Consider the following 25,239-nt stretch of genomic DNA (forward strand, 5'->3'; position numbering starts at 1 on the left):
ACTGATTGTTATCTACTGCTCTCCACACCCAGGTGCAGGGTTAACAGCTCGGGTTGGCCCTGTGTCCTTGCTCAGACGACCAGTAGATGTCCAGCTCGTACCTTTCCTCCTCCCTCCCTCCCCTCTCCCTTCCGCCCAAATGGAACCACATTACACACATTTCTGCTACTAGTGGAATTCTTGAACCTAGATATATCTGTTTTGGAATGAACAGTTTTGTAAACAACATTTGAAGCCGTCCATGTCATCTTGTCCCGTTGCTGACAAGCTGACCCTCGTGGGTCTGTAGAGCGTGGTCAGGTCCAGGGTTCTGTTCAGCAAACACTTTTGCACCACTTAGATCACGGCAAGAAATCGCTCCGTCTGGCATGCCCAGCTGCTTGTTTTATTCCAGCAACAGAGTGGTTTTCACTCTCAAACTGCTTTTTACTTAGGGGGAGAAAGACATCTCTCAAGTTTCCATCAGAGCCTCTGCTAGGCTGCATCACATGAGCAGGTGAAAATGTGGTTGGCGAAGGGTGTGATGACAGTTCTGGTTTTATGCACCAGCCATTCCCAGCTGTCCCTGTGCATGTGTTATATATTTAGATGATCCCTTGGAAGAGAGATGTGGCATCTACACAGGCGAGCAGATTTCTCTGGAAAGGCCTAGAGGAGATGGAAACTTCTAATGGAAGGACTTTCTGATTTGAAAAAGAAGGCAGGCTCTCACTTTATATTTGCCTTTAAAAAATTGTCATATCTTTAGTGCTTGGAGGGAGAATATAAAGTAGCTTGTATTCTTTTGTTTAATCCTCACAAGAGGTATTATTATCCCCTTTTACAGATGAGGAAACTGAGGCTCAGAGACTTGAAGTCATGTGCCTACGATCTCACTCTGCTCAGTGACAGAGCTAAGGTTTGAATCCAGGGATGCACTTGTGTCTCTATCCACACTTCTGTACTTCTGATCATGTATATAATTCTTTGTCTGTTAGAAAAACAGTATCCCTCTCGATCCTATGGTTCCTGGTCCTGTTCTTGAGGGATACAGACGAGTGTGCACCCCTTGGATAGATGTTGTTGGTGTGGATGTCACGTGCTAAGACATTGTTGGGTAACATTTTCTTAGCTTGGCTATCATGTGTCCCCTGATTTTAACCAGAGAATCATCTATCTGTGAGGTGACTGGGTGTACATCAAGTTATTGGAGAATCAGGTTTCAGCTTTCTGGAGAGTTTGAAATTTATAGTTACCTGTGAGCAGGCAACCAAAAATGTAAGCATGTGTATGTTTGTGTGTGTGTGTGTGTGTTTGATGCATGTAGGGAAGTAGGTTTCCTCTGAGGTTTCAGCATGTGGCCTGCGAGGTCTGTCACAGGTGGAAATTGGTGACACAGTGGCCAGTAGGCTCAAGAGGTAGGGAGGCAGTGTGGTGAGTTGGGGAGAGCATGGGGCTTTGAAATCAGGCCGACTGCGGTTTGTAGTACAGTGTTGTAAAAGAACCCACGTCTCCATTTCCTCATCGTTGCAGTGGAAATACCGCACAGTGGTATTTCGAGCCGGATATGAGATGATATGAATCATCGGCTCATCGGGCTCCGTAAACAGTAGCTTTTCCCCTTTATTGCTGCCTGTAGATGTTCTGTCTGAGACCATGGCAGGGAGGTGGAACCTTTTCCTGCTCCAGTTGGGAGCGGCCATTCCTTTTCCATGCCACGATCTCTTGTCTGTTTCACCACCTTCTTTCCCAAGTACTATGGCCTGGCTTCTCATGGGAGACTCTAGGTTGAATCAAGATTTCTCAGTTTTGGGGGACTCCCTTCCCCAAGGTCGAAATTAGCTGACTAGCAGCCAAAGTTCATTGGTTGCCCCATCCCTAAAAAGCCTGAACATGTTCAGCGATAACTCAGAAAGCCCTGCCAGAAGCTCTTCTGAGAGATGCCGGAAACTTGCTGCCCTGGTGACACCTGGTTCTGTGACGCTGGAGCCGTGCAGGGGCTGGTGGCAGTGTTGGGGTCCCTCTGTCTGCGTTGTAACCTTGGGGCGGGGGGAGAAACCCCTCAACCTCTCCTTAGCTTTTGGACCTCATGAATGCCTGCTGGACGAAGGTCTGAAGCAGAGAGTGAACGAGTCTCCCTTAGTTACTCAGCTGCTGACGGGGCTGGGGCGGGAGCGTGCTGTGGGGGAAGGAACACGGGCTTGGGTTTCGTCCTGAACCTCCCCTTTGGTACCTGTCTGACCTTGGGCTAGCCCCTTAACGCCTTGGAAACTCATTTTCCTGGGTTGATGATATCTACCGTGCACGTTTATTGTGAGAACAATACATAATATAATAATGTGCTCAGCAGTGTGCCTGGCGAGGCAGAAGCACGTTAGAAGGATGACCCCAGCAGTAACAACATCTGTACTCCTGGCTGCACACAGTGCTGAGTGCTTCGCCTGCATTGTGGTGTTTCATCCTGTGGTTCTTTGGGGTTGGGGCTATTACTGTGACTATTTTACAACAGGAGGAAACTCAGCTTTCAAAGGTAGGGTGGTCTCACCTAATTCTATGGTTCTTATCCTGATGCTCTTGTCTCCTAATTTTGTGTCTCCAACCCTGACCTCTCCCCTAAACTCTAGACTCACGTGTTTCTGCATTTTTGATATTACCTCTTAGACATGGTTGTATCAAACCTAGCTTGTCTGAAAACCAAACTCCTGGTGGTCACTCACCCTGCTCTTTCCCCAGTCTCCCCTGCTCAGTCAGATGATGGTTCCATTCTGCAGGTTCCTGAGGCCAAAAATCTTGGTGTTACATTGACTCCTGTCTTCACCCAACCCCACATCAAATCTGGCTTTTCTTTCTCGACCTCTTCTACTGCTTGTCACACCCGTTGCTGTCCCCATGGTCCAGGCCAGCATCATCGCCCCCTGCCTGGACCACTGCCATAGCGCCCTAACCAGCTCCGTGCCCTGGATTCTCTCGGAAGAAGATGCTGCTACAAAGTTAGGGGCACAGGAGGTGCCCTGGGGGATAATGCCTGTGAAATATAAAGGGGACAGGCGGCATCGGGCAGGGAGAGCCTCAGATTTGGATGCAGATTTAACACAGTTTTGCCCACCCACCTTGGTGGGGAGCTCTGTGCAAGGATTGCTCATTAGAGGGGTCCCACATTGCCCCAAGGTACCTCTCTGTGCTCATCCACTGGCTAGGGCTGCCCTGGAGGAGTAGCGCATCTGGAAGGGGCTGCAGCTGGCGGTTGTCAGCTAACTGCACTCCTTGCTACTGGTAGAGCAGTGAGTTCTCCCTTGAAGGGAGACCTGAGCTGGGTACATCCCCAGCCACTACACCTCCCCTCCCAGCTTCCACACTTGCCCCTTCATAGAGCCAATAGAATGATCTTCAAAAAAAAAAATAAGTCTGATCATACCACCTTTTGTTCAGAGTCTTCCAGGGGCTTCCTGTTTTGCTCAGAATAAAATACCATAGCCTGCAAACCCCTGCCATCTCCTCTGTGGTCTCATTTCCTGTCAATCTCTTCCTCATGCATTATCCTTAAGCCACACTGGCCTTCCTACTGTTCCTGGAACACATTAGGCCTGTGCCTACCTCAGGGCCTTTGCACTTGCCATTCCCAGGAATGCTCTCCCCCCCAGGGCTTTGCATGGCTCACTCCCCCACTTTATTCTGGTCTATGCTCAGATGGTACCTCCATGGTGAGGCCTTTCCTTGCACTTTATATAATTAGTATTTCTCCACCACCATGCTTTAACCCTCCCAAAGCACTTCTTACAGCCTGACATATTAAAGAGATATTTTCTGACTCCTCCCACTAGAGTGTAAGCCTCATACTGGCATTCCCCACCGCCCCCCTCCCCGCCCCCATACATCCCTGTATTAAGTATCTAGTGTCTAGTGCCTGGCATGTAATGAATCTTCAGTAGCCAGTTGTTGAGTGAAAGGATGCAACACTTGCCCAAGGTCACTCACTGGTGAGTGGTGGAGCCAGACTTTGCACTTGGTATCTGATTGCAGAGCTCACGCTGTCTCATTCACTGTGCTCTCCCCCTGCCTCAACGAGTGCTTGGAGGACGGTAGATGCTGTTATCATGAAGACTGTTTCCTTTGCTGGAACAAGTGTGCGTACCTGCTGTTTTGTAAGGATCACGGTCACCTTACCCAGGAGGAACTGTTCTCCTTTGGAACCTGCACGTGTCCCAGATTCCCATCACACCAAACCCAGCCCCCTGTTATAGGACCCGGCACACCTCCTTTTGTGCATTAGAATGTTCAAGGGAACCATCTCTGAATTTTAAATGGTTCTTTATCCTCTTTATAAAGGTTCTTTATCCTTACCACCAGCATCTCATACTGTTTGCATCCGGGTCAGGCTAAGCTTGTTCAAATTGAAAGCAAAACAGTAACCTTATCGTACTGTTTGCCATGCTGCTCTCCATGGTATCTGAAGTTTTGCTTAAAATAATTTAGGCAAAACCCCCCATGTGTTCTCTGGTGCTTTGCCTGCTAGTGAGACCAGCATAGTGTCTGCTTATTTCAGGTGACTTATCACAGACGCCTCGGCAGGCAGCAAGGAGGTGAAAAACTGTGTCACGTTCCCTAAGTTTAAATGACCTGCTATTGGTGCTAACAAACCCACAGCTCTTCTGGAACATGAAAAATAGTTCTGATTTAAAGTCAGTGTCTTTGTGTTTCTACCAAACACAGTTTCAGTGTCTATTTGGATTTAAAGAGAGAAGGCTTATTATTTTTGCCAAATTTTTTCCATTTGGAGTCTAACTTCGATAATTATGCCATCAAGGAAATACCGGAGAAAACTGCTGACTACTCAGAGTATGTGCAAGTGAATAAAGTGTAGATGTTCCTGTGAATAATGTGGATATTCACTAGGTTGCTTGGGCTATGGGGCATTCTGTGCTAGACAGACAATGTAGATAGCTTCACCTTTGGCACAAACCTCAGCTGGCCAGACTGAGTTCTATATGGAGGCTCCAAAGTGCTGTGTAAGATAAAGCAATATCATTGTTTTATTTATATGAGAACCCATTGTGTATGGATGTAGCTTTCAAATTTCGTTTAGCAAATTAAATACAGCCCTTACCCCGTTTTGCTTTTGGACCTGTGTTTATGTTTTGGTCTTTTCAACACAGTCCCCTCCCCGCCCATCCTCCCGGGATACGTTCCAAGAGCCCAGGGGATGCCTGAAACTGCCCATAGTACCACATCCCATGTATGCTGTTTTTTTCCTGTACTAATGGGCAGGTCGTATATACAGCATTGGATACTCTGCCCAAAGAGGTGGGTGAGTCACATCCTGGGCAGGACAGAGCAGGGTAGCGTAAGGTTTCACCATGCTACTCAGAATGGTGCATGATTTAAAACTTACAAATTATTTATTTCTGGAATTTTCCATTTAATATTTTTGGACCACGGTTGACCCCAGGTAACTGAAACCGTGGGAAGTAAAATTGCAGATAAGGTGGGGGGTGGCTACTATACAGCTTAAGTTTCTGATCCACGGTTGAAATATCTAACCACGTGGGTGAAAGTTTCTTTCTGTCCTGTTGGGGACCAGCAGCTGCCCTCTTTGTGCAGTGCTTGAGCAGGGCGGAAGGTCAAGTTCTGAACACTGTCAAAGTAACTCAACATATGGACCGAGATTGTTAATGAAACAATTCTAGGTTTAAGATGGCACAGTCTTGTACTCTGGAATTCAGAGTGAGCTATTTCGGACACGAATAGAGTTGCCTCCTGGGCTGTTAAATTGCCTGTCTTTCTGTTCCAAGACTAATAGATCACTCTCAGGAAATAGGTATCTTAAAACAACAACAACAGACTTGAAGTGTGATCAGTCACAAATGTTTGTATCGGGTGTTCAGATTTGACCTGCAGAATTCAATCGCAGTTGTTCCTCTCCAAGTTGATTGGTTTACTGGAGGATGTGCAGAGTGTGTGAGATGGTGCTGTGAGCTGCCATTTTTGGCTCTCAAATGACTTGGCGTTACTCACACTTTTATTATGCTGTCTTCCTTGAACGCCTGAATGTTCTCTTGCTCCCGAGGCAGATGAAATCTTCTTGACTTGAAAATACACAAATCAGATGGCGGTGCTTGTACAAACTTCAGCTAAAGGGACAACTGACTTCTGGTGCCTCGCCACAGCTCACCTTGCCATCAGAGAGGCGGGGAGTGTCTAACCGATGAGATGGCTCCCCTCACTTTCCTAATATTAATCTATAAGCTATAGAGATACATCTTTATCCACTCATCTGTTGATGGACACTTAGGTTGCTTCCATATCTTGGCAATTGTAAATAATGCTCCTATGAACACTGGGGTGTTTGTATCTTTTCAAATGAGTGTTTTCATTTTCTTCAGATAAATACCCAGGAATGGAATTGCTGGATCATATGGTAGTTCTCTTTTTTTTTTTTTTTTTAAACCTGAAGTCCTCAGAGGAGCCCTTTTTTTTTTTTTTTTTTTTTAAATAAATTTATTTATTTATTTTTAGCTGTGTTGGGTCTTCGTTTCTGTGCGAGGGCTTTCTCTAGTTGCGGCGAGCGGGGGCCACTCTTCATCGCGGTGCGCAGGCCTCTCACTATCGCGGCCTCTCTTGTTGCGGAGCACAGGCTCCAGACGCGCAGGCTCAGTAGTTGTGGCTCATGGGCCCAGTTGCTCCGCGGCATGTGGGATCTTCCCAGACCAGGGCTCGAACCCGTGTCCCCTGCATTGGCAGGCAGACTCTCAACCACTGCGCCACCAGGGAAGCCCGGTAGTTCTATTTTTAGTTTTTTGAGGAACCTTCATACTGTTTTTCACAGAGGCTGCAGCAATATATATTCTTGCCAGCATTTGTTATTTGTGGTCTCTTGATGATAGCCATTTTGATAGGTGTGAGGTGATGCTGCATTGTGGTTTTGATTTGCATTTCAATGATGATTAGGAGCGTTGAACATCTTTTCATGTGCCTGTTTGCCATCTGTATATCTCTCTTTGAAAAATGTCTATTCAGATCTTCTGACCATTTTAAAGTCGGGTTGTTGTTGTTGTTTGGTATTGAGTTGTATGAGCTGTTTTTATATTTTGGATATTAGCCCCCTGTTGGTTATAGTATTTGCAAATATTTTCTCCTATTCAGTAGGTTGTCTTTTTTGCTGTTGTTTATGGTTTCCTCCGCTGTGCAAAAGCTTTTAAGTTTAATTAGGTCCCATTTGCTTATTTTTGCTTTTGTTTCCTTTGCCTTAGGAGACAGATCCAAAAAAATACCACTGCAATTTATGTCAAACAGTGTTCTGCCTATGTTTGCTTTTAGGAGTTTTATAGTTTCTGGTCTTACATTTAGTTCTTTAATTCATTTTGAATTTATTTTTGTATATGGTGTGAGAAATGTTCTGATTTCATTCTTTTACATGTATCTGTCCAGTTTTCCCAGTACCAGTAATTGAAAAGACTGTCTTTTCCCCATTATATATTCTTGCCTCCTTTGTTGTAGATTAATTGACCAAAAGTGCGTGGGTTTATTTCTGGGCTCTCTCTTCTCTTCCATTGATCTATATGCCTGTTTTTATGCCAGTACTGTACTGTTTTGATTGCTGTAGCTTTGTAGTCTTGTCTGAAATCAAGGAGTGTGATGCCTCCAGCTCTGTTCTTTCTCCAGATTGTTTTGGTTAAATGGGGTCTTTTGTATTTCCATACAAATTTTAGAAGTATTCTAGTTCTGTGAAAAATGCCATTGGTATTTTGATAGGGATTGCATTGAATCTTTAGATTGCCTTGGGTATTATGGTCATTTTAACAATACTAATTTTTTCAATCCATGAACACAGTGTATCTTTCTGTCTGTTTGTGTTGTCCTCAGTTTCTTTCATCAGTGTCTTATAGTTTTCTGAGTACAGGTCTTTTATCTCCTTGGTTAGATTTATTTCTAGGCATTTTATTCTTTTTGATGTGATGGTAAATGAGATTGTTTTTTAAATTTGTCTTTCTTTATAGTTCATTATTATTGTAAAGAAATGCAACAGATTTCTGAATATTATTTTTATATCCTGTAACTTTACTGAGTTCATTAATGCGCTCTAGTCGTTTTTTTGGTGGTATCTTCAGGATTTTCTATCTATAGTATCATGTCATCAGCAAACAGTGCCGGTTTTACTTCTTCCTTTCCAATTTAGATTCCTTTTATTTCTTTTTCTTGTCTGATTGCCGTGGCTAGGACTTCCAACACTGTGCTGAATAAAAGTGGCAGGAGTGGGCATCTTTATCTTATTCCTGATCTTAGAGGAAATGCTTTCAGCCTTTCAGCTTTTTATTTTTTATATTTTTTTATTTTTTTATTTTTAAACGTTTCTTTAATTAATTTATTTATTTTATATTTATTTTTGGCTGTGTTGGGTCTTCGTTTCTGTGCGAGGGCTTTCTCCAGTTGCGGTGAGCAGGGGCCACTCCTCATCGCGGTGCGCAGGCCTCTCACTGTCGTGGCCTCTCCCATTGTGGAGCACAGGCTCCAGACGCGCAGGCTCAGTAGTTGTGGCTCACGGGCCTAGCTGCTCCATGGCATGTGGGATCCTCCCAGACCAGGGCTCGAACCCGTGTCCCCTGCATTGGCAGGCAGACTCTCAACCACTGCGCCACCAGGGAAGCCCCTCAGCTTTTTATTTAAAAATTAAAAAAAATTTTTATTTCATCAAATAAAATTGAGTCTAGTTTTTTAAAAAATTGAGCTTTTGTACATAGCCTTGTGGTAAAAGACCTGATACTTCTAGCCACCATCTTCCCCCGTTTCCCCCTCCTCACAAGCAACTGCTTCAGACTTTTTTTAACTGATTATTTTAGTAGTTACCTTGATATCTCTGAATAATGTGTGTCTATTGCCACTTGTTGATTTTTTAGTTGTAGGTGTTTATTGATTTCTCATTGTGGAAGATGAAGGGTAGCATTCTCTGATCCTCCACGCCCTTGAACTGTGTACACACACAGACAGACATATACACGCACACACCCTCCAGCTGTCATATAATCTAGCACAGCCATGTAATCATTTTGGTTCGATCCATGATCCACGATTACATTATTATGACTCTGAAAATGCTCTCCACAGTTGAGCCATGAGATACATGATTAGTATTTTTAGACAACTTGTAAATTTCTTTGAAGTTAATAATTATCTGTTTTTGTTTTTTAAATTTTGTTGGTATTCTGCATACTTATCACTAATTCGACTTCAAATTTTCCCTCAGTTATATAAATCTCAGTGTTTTCAAACACTTGAGTCATCAGTGTCATCCTGAGGCAGTCTCTCCTGGGGTCCTCTGACCTGTAGCTGGAAGAAGCCTGACTACTCTGTGGGCCTGTACTCTCCAATTCACTCCTCCTTTATTGAGATATAATTCATATACTATACAGTTCACCTCTTTAAAGTGCACAGTTCAGTGGTTTTGGTATATTCACAGGGTTGTGCAACCATCATTTTCTATTTCCAGAACATTTTTTATCACCCCAGAAAGAAACCTGATACTCATTAGCAATCACTCCCCATCACTCCTTCCTCCCAGCCCTTGGAAATCAATACCGCTCTGGACATTTCATGGAATTGTGCAGTATGAGGCCTTTCGTGTGTGGCTTTTTTCACATAACATCACGTTTTCAAGGTTCATCCATGTTGTGGCATGTGTCAGTACTTCATTCCTTTTCAATGCTGAATAGTAACCCGTTGTATGGGCATACCACACTTTGTTTATCCATTTATCCGTGATGGCCTGCAGGTTCTTCCCACTTTGGTTATCATTAAGAATTTTCTCAAACTCACTTTTGTGTTGGATCTCCTATATCTTGGCATCTCTGTCTTCCTCTTCCTAGATTTCTTCTCTTCTTTGGGTGGGAGGTAAAATTTTTGAGAGGTTGCATGTCTGTAAATGCCTTTACCTGCTTCTCACATGGTTTGGCTTTGTAGATCATTCCAGGTTGGAAATAATTCCACTCAGGACATTGAAGATTCATTGTTTTCTAGCTTACAGTGATGCTGTTCAGAAATCCTATGCCATTTCTGATTTTTTTTTTATCCTTTGTAAAAATTCTGCTTCCACTCCAGGAGTTTGTACCCTCTCCTCTTTGTCTCCCGTGTTGTGGAATTTCACTGTGAGCACGTGAGCATCGCTTATCATCAAGCTTATCCTCAGTAGAGCTCTTCAGCTTCAACACTCATGTCTGATGGTTCTGGGACATTTCTTGATTTATATCTTTGACTTCCTCCTCTCTGTGTTATTTTTTCTTTCTTGAGCTCTTCTCATTTGGTAATTCTTGATTTCCTTTTTTGTTCTCCGTTTTGTCATCTTCTGGCTCTATTCTCTAGAAATTTCTTTACTGTCTATCCCTTATATGTGGTATTCCATTTTTGCTGTCATAGTTTTGCTTTCCAAAGGGCTTTTATACATTCTGTGTGTTCTTTTCAAGTGTCTCCCTCTTCCCGTTTCTCAACTGCACCTTCTCCTCTCTCTCTGGGAGTATTACCGGTAGTTTGCTTTTGAAGTGTTCTTCTCACTTAATAATTTTTCTTTCCTATGTGTTGATTTCTCTATTTGTTTATTCTGGTCCCTGTCTTTCATCTTAGATGCTTGCCTCAAATGTAAGGTGATTTCTGGCTGTCTTCTCAGATGTAAGAGTGGGGTACTAAAACACTGACTAAAAACTATCTAAGATCATTTCTTGGTGGGGTGAGGGGTTGTGCCCTTTTCCCGGAAAGCCTCCCACATTGAGCCCTTTCCTCTTTGGCTGGTAGATTCCTAGGAAATTACTTTCTGTTCCCTTGCTTAGAGGTATATGCGTGCTGCCTGCTGCTCTGGGAGTGGGGAGGGAAGAAGTATGGGAAAACTTCAAAAGTTCAGTGTGCATTATTTTTACCTCTGTTTTCAGTAAGATACCCCTACCTTCAACTCAGGCACAGCTACTGTTTTTTTGGGTTTTTTTTTTAACCTTTTCTGGAGAATAAACCCCTAGTCTTCTGCTAGTTACTTCTTAAGGCAGACTTTTATCCCTTCTTTGGACTTTTAGCTGGTGTTCACTCCTGCTCCTAGAAGTGTCTCGTGTTAGCAGTTTATGCAAGTTTTTCATTTTAATCAGATTGTGTTTTGCAGTTGCCCACTTGTAGCTGAGAATGAAATTTTCTCAGGTCTGTCAGGTTCCTCACCAGTTACCTACCTTCTTCTCAGCTTCTAAAATTTTGTTGTGTTGTTTTCTCTCTCATTCTCTTTTTCTTTAAAGGTGGTGCCTTTAGAAGGAATTATTTTTAATTGGTATTTTAATGAGATTTTGAGAGGTTGTGAATGTAAATTAACATGTTCAGTCTGTCAACTTTAACAGATTGTTACTGGGTCACTCCTTGCAGTAGTGGCTGGAGCTATAGTCACTGCTGGGGTGGAAACCACTTAGGGTTTTATTCCAGTATGTTCTGTATCGTCACTCAGGGGCCTTGCTACCTCCGGGGCCCTGACCAGCTGTGGCCTGATGGAGGCTCCGTGAAGGGCTGAAGGTGGAGCTACTGGTCAGTTCAGGCCCAGCAGTGAGTCCCATTTTTGCTCAGCTTTTCCCCGTGTTGACTTCTCCCTCAGTGCCTGACCAGAGCCCGTGTCTCTCGAATCCCAGTCGCTGGGGGGCTCACCTTAGCTTCCTGTTCTGCCTCACTGCCGTCTCAACACACTTGATGGGGCATCCAGGAGTCTCATCTCAGGACACACAGGCATCTGCATCTGCATCCCTGATGCTTGTTTTCAGACGTGGGGTGAATCCATAGTCACACTACTGGGCCTTCTTAACTGCTCGTGCAGGAGTTCTCCACTGCTCTCCTTCTCCTATTATCTTGGAATTATCTGGCTCTTTCCCAGTTTTTATCTTTTTACTCTTCTCTACAAAGTGAGCATATGTGGGTATATACCTGATAGTAGAAACAATGCCCATGGGCATCTACTGTGCTAATTCTTTTTTTTTTTTATTGAAGTATAGTTGATTTACAATGTTGTGTTAGCTTCAAGTGTACAGCAAAGTGATTCAGTTATACATATATATATATTTTTTTTCAGTTTCTTTTCCATTATATGTTATTACAGTTCCTTGTGCTATACAGTAGGTCCTTGTTGTTTACCTATTTTATATGAAGTAGTGTGTATCTGTTAATCCCAAATTCCCAATTTATCCCTCCCCTCCTTTCCCCTTTGGTAACCATAAATTGGTTTTCTTTGTCTGTGAGTCTATTTCTGTTTTGTAAATAAGTTCATTTGTATCACTTTTTTAGATTCCATACTTAAGTGATATCATATGGTATTTGTCTTTGTCTGATTTACTTTACTTAGTATGATAATGTCTAGGTCCATCCACGTTGCTGCAAATGGTATTATTTCATTCTTTTTTATGGCTGAGTAGTATTCCATTGTTTATATGTACCACATCTTCTTTAACCCATTCATCTGTCAATGGACACTTAGGTTGCTTCCATGTTTTGGCAATTGTAAATCATGCTGCTATGAACATGGGGGTGCATGTATCTTTTCAAATTAAAGTTTTCTCCAGGTATATGTAACTCTGTTTTTCGCTCATACAGCTTAATATAAAAAAAACAAACAACCCAATCAAAAAATGGGCAGAAGACCTAAATGGACACTTCTCTGAAGAAGACATATAGATGGTCAACAGGCATGTGAAAAGATGCTCAATATCACTAATTATTAGAGAAATGCAAATCAAAACTACAATGAGGTATCACCTCACACCAGTCAAAATGGCCATCATTAAAAAGCCTACAAACAATAAATGCTGGAGAGGGTGTGGAGAAAAGGGAACCCTCCTCCACTGTTGGTGGGAATGTAAATTGGTGCAGCCACTATGGAAAAGGGTATGGAGGTTCCTTAAAATACTGTGCTAATTCTTGTGCTGACCTGAGAGTCAGTATCTCATGAAGATGTCTTTGCATTGTCATTGTGCATTGGTTTTAGAGTTTTTCCAGAAGCTTCCTTGGTTCTAAATGTAATCTGAGCCCTTTTACCATTTCACTTCAGGCTCTAGGCAGGCGCTATCTCCTGGAAAACTTTTTTGTTGGAGAAAAAGAAATTTGACCAGTATAAAAGATGCAAGTGTAGGCTCTTATATTTGCCAAAGCATTGTCCGTTTTCCCCTGAAATGGAAAGTAGCTACAAGATCGTTCCCCACACTCCTGTGCATCTGGCTCTAGGACAGTTATTGCTGTTCTTAAATACAGCTTATCATTTGATTTATTGTACTTCTGTGAAAATGATGCAATGCCGAAGTAATTAGTAATTGTGATTTTTTTTTCTCGTTTAACAAGAGCTTTCTCTCGGGAGAAGCCATTTGGAAAAGAAGAATTTTTTCTTTTCAACTGGGAGAATTATTTTTGATTACTGTTAAAATACTTATGGAATGTCTTTCTTTTTCTAAAGTTGTACCAAATCTTTGGAATGTTGATGGAGAAGTTACAGTTACTGACCAGAAGCCGGGAGAAGTTGCCGAGGAACTAGCAAGCTCCTATGAAAGAAAGCTCATTGAGGTAAGGGTGGCAGAGTCTGCGTTTATTCCCAACATTGGCTGCTTTGGAGACTTTTCAGACATAGGCCCAGCCTGTTAAACAGATGTTAGCAAAACAAGCAGTCACACACTCCGCCTCCCACAAACAAAACACAAAATGATAAAACCATTGTAATTGATAGAGAAAAGTAAGAAAGTAAGACGTGGTTCTTTGAAAAATATCATTTAATTAGAAACCTGTGGCAAGGAGATAGGAGAGAAAACGTGAAAAATAAGAAAACAATTGTACCCTTGGATTTGGAGAATATTCAGAACAGAAGAGAATATCACATACAACTTTGAGCTGAGAAATGGGGAAATAGGGATGAGATGGACTGTTTTCTAGGATCGCATTCAGTATCAAAATTCATTGAAGATGAGGCAGGCTACCTGAAGGGACCAAAAAAATCTGTGGAAGAAAGTTATAAAAGTTAAGAAAGAACTGTATCCCAAGAAGGTAGCAAGCCTGGATGGTTTTATGGTGATTTTCAGGACACCTTTCAAGGTATATACAAAAAGCCCTTCGCTATTTATATTTTCTTAGAGCATTTTTTATCTGTATCTGTACCTTGGTTCAAGTGTGTATCGCTCCAGTATAAAAAATCTGACCAAGACAGCAGAAACAAGAAAAGTATAGCCTGGTAGCATTTGTGCATGGATACATAACAATTCAAGAAAGGTATCGCTCTGTCAAATTCAGTCATATATTAAAGGAATAACATATATAAAAAGTTAAAATGTATTTAAGATTTCTAGGATGGTTTAACATTAGGAAATTCATCCATTAAGTCCACCCATTAATAAATCAAAGGAGAAAAACCGGATATTTATCTTGATAGGTACTAAAGTGTCCATTTGGTAACACTCATCATCGATATCTGATAAAATATTCTTGGTAAATGAAGAATAAAGGTCCTTTTTTGGTATGATCAACTGTTTTTGTCAGAAACCATTAATTATCACCATACTCAATGGTAAAGCTGGGAGAGTAAGTTTTTGATTAGGTAACTAATATATATACAGGTGTGTGTATGTGTTGTGGTGATCCAGTGGTGGTAGTATTTATTACAAGTCATGTATGTTTGTGTACATACACACATAAAAGTATACACCTATACTTAGTACTTTCTAAATCTTCTACGGTGAGTAAGTTTTATTTTTGGAATCAGAAGAACACCCACAGTTGCCGTGGAGACGTGCCTGACCTGGGGTGGGCTTCAGGGGTAGGGCCTTTGAGGAGCAGCCCCTGAGCTCGTTCTGGTTCAGGCTGCCATCCTTGTAGTCTGTTTCCTCTGTCTCTAAATGACCTCGAAAGAAGGGAGCCTGGGCACGGGGGAGGTGGTCCCCGCAGCGTCTCTGCCCACCACTATGCCCATCCGTGGACCTTCATCCAGAGGGATCATGAGACCGGAGTTGGCTGTGGCAGAAAGCCTGGGTGGAGAGGGGAGTGGGCCCCTTACCCTCAGAACTGTGACAATCCTAGTGGACTCCGGGTCTCTGGATGGCAGAGATCCTTTCATCTCTGTATTCTCAGTGACTGTTTGTTGACAGGCGGTGAATTTAGCTAAATAGCCCTTGAGTGAAAGTATTTGAACTTCTCCTGGGACAGGGATGGCTCCGGTTTGCTGAATGAAGGAAGGGCTGCTGAGCTAGGAAGGGTGAAGGGTTCTTACCAGAGTGAAAGGGGGTTGGGAGCTTCTGTCCCTTCAGGGGAACCAGGGTGATGTGTCCACTTGTAAGGATGTGGTCAGACCCGCACGGCTTAGAGACCAGTGCGCGTGTCCCTGGATTCCGTTGGGTGCCGGGCCTGGGGCAGCGATCTGGGGGGTTGGCATGCTCATCAGAAACTCGGAGGGGCTTGGGAGGAAGTGACGGGCTGCTTGACCCACTGAGGAAGCACCGTAGTTCATTCATGGCCCGGCTGCTTGGGTGGGTGGTTGGTTCATTCAGTGTTTGTTGGGTGCCCTGTCACCACCCATTTTGACCATGAGAAAGCCTCACCACCTCACTGCGCTCCAGCTGCAATGTGCGGGGAAGATCCAGGTGTGACGTAAAGTTACTGTCGGATCCCCTTGCGTCGTTGCTCTTGTTGCCTGCGAGAGAGGTAGCTGTTGAACTCCCACATCAGGGTAAAAGACTTCTCTTGCCAGCCTTAAGCCTTCTTTCACGTCCTTCTGTGATCCTCTTGCCCTGGGAGCAGTGGAGTCAATGGCTGTAGTCAGCCAGCTGGGAGAGAGGTGAGGTTGAAGCAGAGATGGTCCTCCAGGGGCATTTACTACGCCGCACTGATTTTTCATTCTGTTTTTGTTTGCAAAGTGAGATCCTGTCAGTGATCTCTCATCTCTGAATAACATTAGTGTTTCATTTCACCATGACTTTTGCCGAACCCTCTTTGTTGGCATTAATCAAACCCATTCTTCGTGATGCTCGGCTGTCATTTTATTAATGGGTTGGTTTTTACCAAGAAAGAGTTGTAAACGTGTGTTGGAGTGGAGTAATAAAAGGATGAGGGGGAAGAGTTGAGGCATTGCTCTTCCCATTTCGAAAGGGCAAAGGAAGAAAAAACATATCATTTTAAATAATATGACTATTTAAAATACCCCAACAATTGAATGACTCTTCTGTGATTCATCCCAACGAAAAGGGAGTTCCTGAACCTTCTTTCTCTAGGTGTCTTTCAAAGCATTAAAACCATTCCACCCACCTGCACACATACACAGCACGCTGCACGGACAGCTCAGAACCCAAAGCAACACCATATGTAGTAGCTGGTGAGAATCAGGGGCCCAGGACGGGAAAGACTGTCAAAGATTGTTCCTAACACCCTGTGGTGGTCAACTTTTGAAAACAAGAGGGAAAAGAGAATTCTGGCAGGTGTAGGTTAATCTGGCAGGGAAAGAACACTGCTATCAAAACACTCATTATGTAAGAGCCGCTGTAATACTAGCAGCTAGCCGTCAGCGCACACTTTCAATTCTGGTTACTGTGCTAAGTCTTTACGTCAAGTCGATGAACTCTTGCAATCCTCAGCAGGGTTCCTTGAGGGAAGGTACTGTTCACAGATGGGGTTTTGAGAAGTGAAGTAGCTTGTCTAAGATTTCTCAGCTGGTAAGAAGCAGAGCTGGGTCCGAATCCCTCAGGCCATCTAGCACCAGAGCCCAAACCCATCGTCCTGCTGTGTTCTGGAAGGCCAGGCTCAGTGAGAAAAAGAGACATCTAAGAGAAGGGCCAGTCACTCGTCCCATTTGAGAGAATGCGTGGAGGGAGGTGAGGGTTGCCAGCAGTAGCTGACAGAAACATGGCACATCGGCCGTTTGGCATGGTGCTGGCGGGGCCTCGTCCCACACCCTCAGTTACTGCAGGAGGAGGGAACGCCTCCCATCCGCGCTCGGACCTACTCGATTCTGAAGCCACTTGCAGTAGAATGCCAGGCTGGGACGTTATCTTTTTTACTGTGTGTTCATTGCCTCATTCGGCTCCAGCATATAGTAGGAGCTCTGTAAGTATCGAATGGGATGACAGTCTGTCAGGTGGATTCGGCTGTTCGGGGTCACGTTTAAAGAGTGACGGATGGACTTCTCTCCGCTCTCAGGTCGAGAGTGGGTTGTACAAGGCACCCCTGTAGCTCAGAGCATCCTGGCGGAAAGGATTCCATATCTAATAAGAGGAAGCATGGCTCTTTGGAGGAGGCACACGTTTTTCTGGCGGTCAGTTTTAGGGGGAATTTGAGCTTGGAGAGTCTGGAGGGGACCTTGAGAGACAGATGGGCGCTACCAGCTCGTGTAGCACATACTTACTGACTACCTCCTAAGGGTCCAGCCTTCAACTTCCTTCCTCTACCCTCAGTGGCCTCCCCTACCCTGGGAGCAGTAGAGTTGATGATTCTAGGAGATGAGCCACGAGAGGTGTGAGTCTGAAGCTGAGACGTTCCTCAAGTGGCGTTTTCTTCCCTAGACTGAGTTTTCCTTCTTCTTTTGATTGCAAAGTCCTTGATGCTTCATCCGTGGGTAGCATCTGTGTAACCAAGGCTTGTCGTAGGTTACAAAGATGAACAAGACACATTGCCTGCCTCTGGGGAAGCTCCCGGCCTGGGGGGGTGAGGCAGACATGTCCGTTATGATCATTAGGAAACAGGCTTGACGTGCCAGAAGTGCAGACATAGAGTGACGCCTGCCTCATGGGCTCCTAGAGCTATGTCTTTAACAGCAGTCTTGCAGAGCTTGAGCACCTAACTGGAGCTTCTAGAACGTTCCTCCCCTTTTCTTTGGGGTTGTTAGTGATGACACTCAGAAATTTCTCTTGTCCACTTCCCATCCCTCCTGAAGAGCTACACATTAGAGGAAATGGATTTGTTCTCACCAAGGTTTTTGAGGATAAAAGATACTGGACACGTCCAAGATAGATCTGCTCTAAGATTCTTCTTTACCTCCTGCAAGTGCAATCCTTTTGGTTTGGATTCGTCTCCAGAGATTTTTCCATTGCTTTCTAGCAGTTGCCATCAAGAAAAATGTAGAATCGTTGGTGGCATTTGGACTTTGGTCCTGCGTCGCCTCCTGCAGCCTGGTGGCTTGGAGAGCACAGGTGTCCCATGTCAGACTCAGTTCAGATTGGTCCCTCACCGCCATGCATTCGTTCCTGGGCAGGCCACCTGAGCTCTCTAAGCCTCAGTTTCTCTGTCAGTAAAGTTGAGCTGGTAATACCTACTGCTAGGGTTGCTTTGAGGATTAAATATAAAGAATCAGGTTCAGGACCCGTAGTGGACAGGAGTGCTTTCTTTTCTTCCTTCTGTCCTGATTTCCTTTGGAGGAATGATGGCCCCACCATGTCTTGCCGTCTTGGTAGGAGAGTAAATCTCAGGTACTTTGTCCTACTTTGGCCCCAGGGCAGGCATGTGACCTGAGCCAGGGCAGTTGGGGCTTTAACTCCTAAATTAAACAAGAATGGCAAGAATGCTTGAGAGGCCATTTATTCAGTAACTGGGTCCTGATGACTCTCCATTTGTTCCTGTGTGAACTGGCCAGAGCTGTTCTGGTTTCAGGTCCTTCTCTGGGCCAGGTTCTCCTAATTTCCTGACTGTTTACAGTAATTCCTTGGTAGCTCAGGTTAGAATCTCTGTTACTTAACCTCCAAAATACCTTAGTTCATGTGAAGTTTTGTAAATGTCTGCAATCCATAGATGCTGTTTCCTCTTCCTCTCCTTTGGGGCTCCTTGGTCTGCCTTTTGCATACTGTCCTAGGCCTTGATCACAGCCCTGCTTCCCCGTCGTTTGCTCGCCTCTGCGCCGTGTGCAACGCAGCCTGTCCGTCCTCAGCAAACAGACCTTTACTTCCTCCCGTGTGGAAGGACTCAGCTAGCTGTTGATTGAGTTTTCAAATTATAGGATACTTATCATTTACTGTGTGAATGTAGTTAGCCCCTGAATTTTTGCTCATGGGTGAAATAAATGTGTATTAGCGGCATTTGTTCTCATTATAATGGCAGAGTTACTATTAATGGAAAAGTAAGCTTAAGCATCAAGCTGGTAAAAAATACATTCATAATCACACACTGTGGATAACTCTGAATGTGATCATCATTTTAATAAAATGGAAAAGTTCCTGAAGCAGCCAGGACCTTGGGGGCAGTTATACCACCAGCACTGGCTTCATAAATTGGCACCAGTGGGTTCCAACACTCTTGATATATCTGGGAGTCATTTTTATGCAAAAGAAAAACAGGCTTTTAAATAAAAGACTGGATTCCGTGTAAGGACTCAGGATACAGAACTCTGAGCTGACATCTCCATCAAACTGCTGCTCAAAATGAAGAGTTTGATGTGAATTTGTTTTTGTTTTTTAATATCTCATGATACTGAGCAGATTGAGACCGGGCTGCCACCTCATCAGGGGAAAAAAGTTTGCTCACCACGCAAAACTGGGTGTTGAAGCAAAATTGTTATGTATGAATGAAAATTGGTAAGGAGTTCTCCCTTCTGGAGGGATAGGGGTAATGCCCACTAAAGTGTGAATGACTAACAAGGCCAAATCTCCAAGGAATTCTTAAAATCTTTTCATTATGGAAAAGATACAAAAATGGAAAATTTAGAGGTTTAATCAGCCTCTAAATACCCATCATCTGGCTTCAACCGTTAATAACTCCTGGTCAATTTTGCATCATCTCTGTCCCATCCTACTCCCAGTCTCTTGTGGTATTTTTTTTTTTTTTTTTTTTTTAAACATCTTTATTGAAGTATAATTGCCTTACAATGGTGTGTTAGCTTCTGCTTTATAACAAAGTTAATCAGTTATACATATACAATATGTTCCCATATCTCTTCCCTCTTGCATCTCCCTCCCTCCCACCCCTCTAGGTGGTCACAAAGCACCGAGCTGATCTTCCTGTGCTATGCGGCTGCTTCCCACTAGCTATCTATTTTACATTTGGTAGTGTATATATGTCCATGACACTCTCTCACCCTGTCACATCTCACCCCACCCCCTCCCCATATCCTCAAGTCCATTCTCTAGTAGGTCTGTGTCTTTATTCCCGTCTTGCCACTAGGTTCTTCATGGCTTTTTTTTTTCCTTAGATTCCGTATATATGTGTTAGCATACTGTATTTGTTTTTCTCTTTCTGACTTACTTCACTCTGTATGACAGACTCTAACTCCATCCACCTCATTACAAATACCTCCATTTCATTTCTTTTTATGGCTGAGTAATATTCCATTGTATATATGTGCCACATCTTCTTTATCCATTCATCTGTCGATGGACATTTAGGTTGCTTCCATGTCCTGGCTATTGTAAATAGAGCTGCAATGAACATTTTGGTACATGACTCTTTTTGAACTATGGTTTTCTCAGGGTATATGCCCAGTAGTGGGATTGCTGGATCGTATGGTAGTTCTATTTGTAGTTTTTTAAGGAACCTCCATACTGCTCTCCATAGTGGCTGTATCAATTTACATTCCCACCAACAGTGCAAGAGAGTTCCCTTTCCTCCACACCCTCTCCAGCATTTATTGTTTCTAGATTTTTTGATGATGGCCATTCTGACCGGTGTGAGATGATATCTCATTGTAGTTTTGATTTGCATTTCTCTAATGATTAATGATGTTGAGCATTCTTTCATGTGTCTGTAGGCCATCTGTATATCTTCTTTGGAGAAATGTCTATTTAGGTCTTCTGCCCATTTTTGAATTGGGTTGTTGGTTTTTTTGTTATTGAGCTGCATGAGCTGCTTGTAAATCTTGGAGATTAATCCTTTGTCAGTTGCTTCATTTGCAAATATTTTCTCCCATTCTGATGGTTGTCTTTTGGTCTTGTTTATGGTTTCCTTTGCTGTGCAAAAGCTTTTAAGTTTCATTAGGTCCCATTTGTTTATTTGTGTTCTTATTTCCATTTCTCTGGGAGCTGGGTCAAAAAGAATCTTGCTGTGATGTATGTCATAGAGTGTTCTGCCTATGTTTTCCTCTAAGAGTTTGATAGTGTCTGGTCTTACACTTAGGTCTTTAATCCATTTTGAGTTTATTTTTGTGCATGGTGTCAGGGAGTGTTCTAATTTCATACTTTTACATGTATCTGTCCAATTTTCCCAGCACCATTTATTGAAGAGACTGTCTTTTCTCCACTGTATATGCTTGCCTCCTTTATCAAAGATAAGGTGACCATATGTGCGTGGGTTTATCTCTGGGCTTTCTATCCTGTTCCATTGATCTATATTTCTGTTTTTGTGCCAGTACCAAACTGTCTTGATTACTGTAGCTTTGTAATATAGTCTGAAGTCAGGGAGCCTGATTCCCCCAGCTCCATGTTTCGTTCTCAAGATTGCTTTGGCTATTCGGGGTCTTTTGTGTTTCCATACAAATTGTGAAATTTTTTGTTCTAGTTCTGTGAAAAATGCCAGTGGTAGTTTGATAGGGATTGCATTGAATCTGTAGATTGCTTTGGGTAGTAGAGTCATTTTCACAATGTTGATTCTTCCAATCCAGGAACATGGTATATCTTTCCATCTATTTGTATCATCTTTAATTTCTTTCATCAGTGTCTTATAATTTTCTGCATACAGGTCTTTTGTCTCCTTAGGTAGGTTTATTCCTAGATATTTTATTCTTTTTGTTGCAATGGTAAACGGGAGTGTTTTCTTAATTTCACTTTCAGATTTTTCGTCATTAGTGTATAGAAATGCAAGAGATTTCTGTGCATTAATTTTGTATCCTGCTACTTTACCAAATTCATTGATTAGCTCTAGGAGTTTTCTGGTAGCATCTTTAGGATTCTCTATGTATAGTATCATGTCATCTGCAAACAGTGACAGCTTTACTTCTTCTTTTCCGATTTGGATTCCTTTTATTTCTTTGTCTTCTCTGATTGCTGTGGCTAACACTTCCAAAACTATGTTGAATAATAGTGGTGAGAGTGGGCAACCTTGTCTTGTTCCTGATCTTAGTGGAAATGGTTTCAGTTTTTCACCATTGAGGACAATGTTGGCTGTGGGTTTGTCATATATGGCCTTTATTATGTTGAGGAAAGTTCCTTCTATGCCTACTTTCTGCAGGGCTTTTATCATAAATGGGTGTTGAATTTTGTCGAAAGCTTTCTCTGCATCTATTGAGATGATCATATGGTTTTTCTCCTTCAATTTGTTAATATGGTGTATCACATTGATTGATTTGCGTATGTTGAAGAATCCTTGCATTCCTGGGATAAACCCCACTTGATCATGGTGTATGATCCTTTTAATGTGCTGTTGGATTCTGTTTGCGAGTATTTTGTTGAGGATTTTTGCATCTATGTTCATCAGTGATATTGGCCTGTAGTTTTCTTTCTTTGTGACATCTTTGTCTGGTTTTGGTATCAGGGTGATGGTGGCCTCGTAGAATGAGTTTGGGAGTGTTCCTCCCTCTGCAATATTTTGGAAGAGTTTGAGAAGGATAGGTGTTAGCTCTTCTCTAAATGTTTGATAGAATTCACCTGTGAAGCCATCTGGTCCTGGGCTTTTGTTTGTTGGAAGGTTTTTAATCACAGTTTCAATTTCAGTGCTTGTGATTGGTCTGTTCATATTTTCTATTTCTTCCTGGTTCAGTCTCGGCAGTTTGTGCATTTCTAAGAATCTGTCCATTTCTTCCAGGTTGTCCATTTTATTGGCGTAGAGTTGCTTGTAGTAATCTCTCATGATCTTTTGTATTTCTGCAGTGTCAGTGGTAACTTCTCCTTTTTCATTTCTAATTCTATTGATTTGAGTCTTCTCCCTTTTTGTCTTGATGAGTCTGGCTAATGGTTTATCAATTTTGTTTATCTTCTCAAAGAACCAGCTTTTAGTTTTATTGATTTTTGCTATTGTTTCCTTCATTTCTTTTTCATTTATTTCTGACCTGATCTTTATGATTTCTTTCCTTCTGCTAGCTTTGGGGGTTTTTTGTTCTTCTTTCTCTAATTGCTTTAGGTGCAAGGTTAGGTTGTTTATTCGAGATGTTTCCTGTTTCTTGAGGTAGGCTTGTATTGCTATAAACTTCCCTCTTAGCACTGCTTTTGCTGCGTCCCATAGGTTTTGGGTCGTCGTATCTCCATTGTCATTTGTTTCTAGGTATTTTTTGATTTCCCCTTTGATTTCTTCAGTGATCACTTCGTTATTAAGTAGTGTATTGTGTAGCCTCCATGTGTTTGTATTTTTTACACATCTTTTCCTGTAATTGATATCTAGTCTCATAGCGTTGTGGTCGGAAAAGATACTTGATACGATTTCAATTTTCTTAAATTTACCAAGGCTTGATTTGTGACCCAAGATATGATCTATCCTGGAGAATGTTCCATGCGCACTTGAGAAAAATGTGTATTCTGTTGTTTTTGGGTGGAATGTCCTATAAATATCAATTAAGTCCATCTTGTTTAATGTATCATTTAAAGCTTGTGTTTCCTTATTTATTTTCATTTTGGATGATCTGTCCATTGGTGAAAGTGGGGTGTTAAAGTCTCCTACTATGATTGTGTTGCTGTCAATTTCCCCTTTTATGGCTGTTAGTATTTGCCTTATGTATTGAGGTGCTCCTATGTTGGGTGCATAAATATTTATAATTGTTATAGCTTCCTCTTGGATCAATCCCTTGATCATTATATAGTGTCCTTCTTTGTCTCTTATAATATTCTTTATTTTAAAGTCTATTTTGTCTGATATGAGAATTGCTACTCCAGCTTTCTTTTGATTTCCATTTGCATGGAATATCTTTTTCCATCCCCTCACTTTCAGTCTGTATGTGTCTCTAGGTCTGAAGTGGGTCTCTTGTAGACAGCATATATACGGGTCTTGTTTTTGTATCCATTCAGCCAGTCTGTGTCTTTTGGTGGGAGCATTTAATCCATTTACATTCAAGGTAATTATCGATATGTATGTTCCTATTCCCATTTTCTTAAATGTTTTGGGTTTGTTATTGTAGGTGTTTTCCTTCTCTTGTGTTTCTTGCCTAGAGAAGTTCCTTTAGCATTTGTTGTAAAGCTGGTTTGGTGGTGCTGAACTCTCTCAGCTTTTGCTTGTCTGTAAAGGTTTTAATTTCTCCATCACATCTGAATGAGATCCTTGCTGGGTAGAGTAATCTTGGTTGTAGGTTTTTCTCCTTCATCACTTTAAGTATATCCTGCCACTCCCTTCTGGCTTGCAGAGTTTCTGCTGAAAGATCAGATGTTAACCTTATGGGAATTCCCTTGTGTGTTATTTGTTGTTTTTCCCTTGCTGCTTTTAATATGTTTTCTTTATATTTAATTTTTGACAGTTTGATTAATATGTGTCTTGGCGTGTTTCTCCTTGGGTTTATCCTGTATGGGACTCTCTGTGCTTCCTGGACTTGATTAACTATTTCCTTTGCCATATTAGGGAAGTTTTCAACTATAATCTCTTCAAATATTTTCTCAGTCCCTTTCTTTTTCTCTTCTTCTTCTGGGACCCCTATAATTCGAATGTTGGTGCGTTTAATGTTGTCCCAGAGGTCTCTGAGACTGTCCTCAGTTCTTTTCATTCTTTTTTCTTTATCCTGCTCTGCAGTAGTTATTTCCACCATTTTATCTTCCAGGTCACTTATCCTTTCTTCTGCCTCAGTTATTCTGCTATTGATCCCATCTAGAGTATTTTTAATTTCATTTATTGTGTTTTTCATCGTTGCTTGGTTCCTCTTTAGTTCTTCTACGTCCTTGTTAAATGTTTCTTGCATTTTGTCTATTCTATTTCCAAGATTTTGGATCATCCTTACTATCATTATTCTGAATTCTTTTTCAGGTAGACTACCTATTTCCTCTTCATTTGTTAGGTCTGGTGTGTTTTGACCCTGCTCCTTCATCTGCTGTGTGTTTTTCTGTCGTCTCATTTTGCTTATCTTACTGTGTTTGGGGTCTCCTTTTCACAGGCTGCAGGTTCGTAGTTCCCGTTGTTTTTGGTATCTGTCCCCAGTGGGTAAGGTTGGTTCAGTGGGTTGTGTAGGCTTCCTGGTGGAGGGGACTATTGCCTGTGTTCTGGTGGATGAGGTTGAATCTTGTCTTTCTGGTGGGCACGTCCACGTCTGGTGGTGTGTTTTGGGGTGTCTGTGGCCTTATGATTTTAGGCAGCCTCCCTGCTAATGGATGGGGCTGTGTTCCTGTCTTGCTAGTTGTTTGGCATAGGGTGTCCAGCCCTGTAGCTTGCTGGTCGTTGAGTGAAGCTGGGTCTTGATGTTGAGATGGAGAT

General features: G+C 42.5%; 1 protein-coding gene across 4 annotated transcripts in view; it reads left to right on the plus strand.

Annotated features, from left to right (window-relative positions):
- SNX29 (sorting nexin 29) overlaps positions 1-25,239 on the plus strand; it is a 569,335-nt gene that overhangs the window by 267,914 nt on the left and 276,182 nt on the right. For all 4 annotated transcript variants that reach the window (XM_036826193.1, XM_036826192.1, XM_036826194.1 and 1 more), the window contains one exon: positions 13,424-13,530. In XM_036826193.1, coding sequence (XP_036682088.1) covers positions 13,424-13,530 — 107 coding nt within the window. The remainder of the gene's footprint in view (positions 1-13,423; positions 13,531-25,239) is intronic.

This window comes from Balaenoptera musculus, chromosome 15 (genome assembly GCF_009873245.2).
Source record: "Balaenoptera musculus isolate JJ_BM4_2016_0621 chromosome 15, mBalMus1.pri.v3, whole genome shotgun sequence".
In the NCBI taxonomy this organism is placed as follows: domain Eukaryota; kingdom Metazoa; phylum Chordata; class Mammalia; order Artiodactyla; family Balaenopteridae; genus Balaenoptera; species Balaenoptera musculus.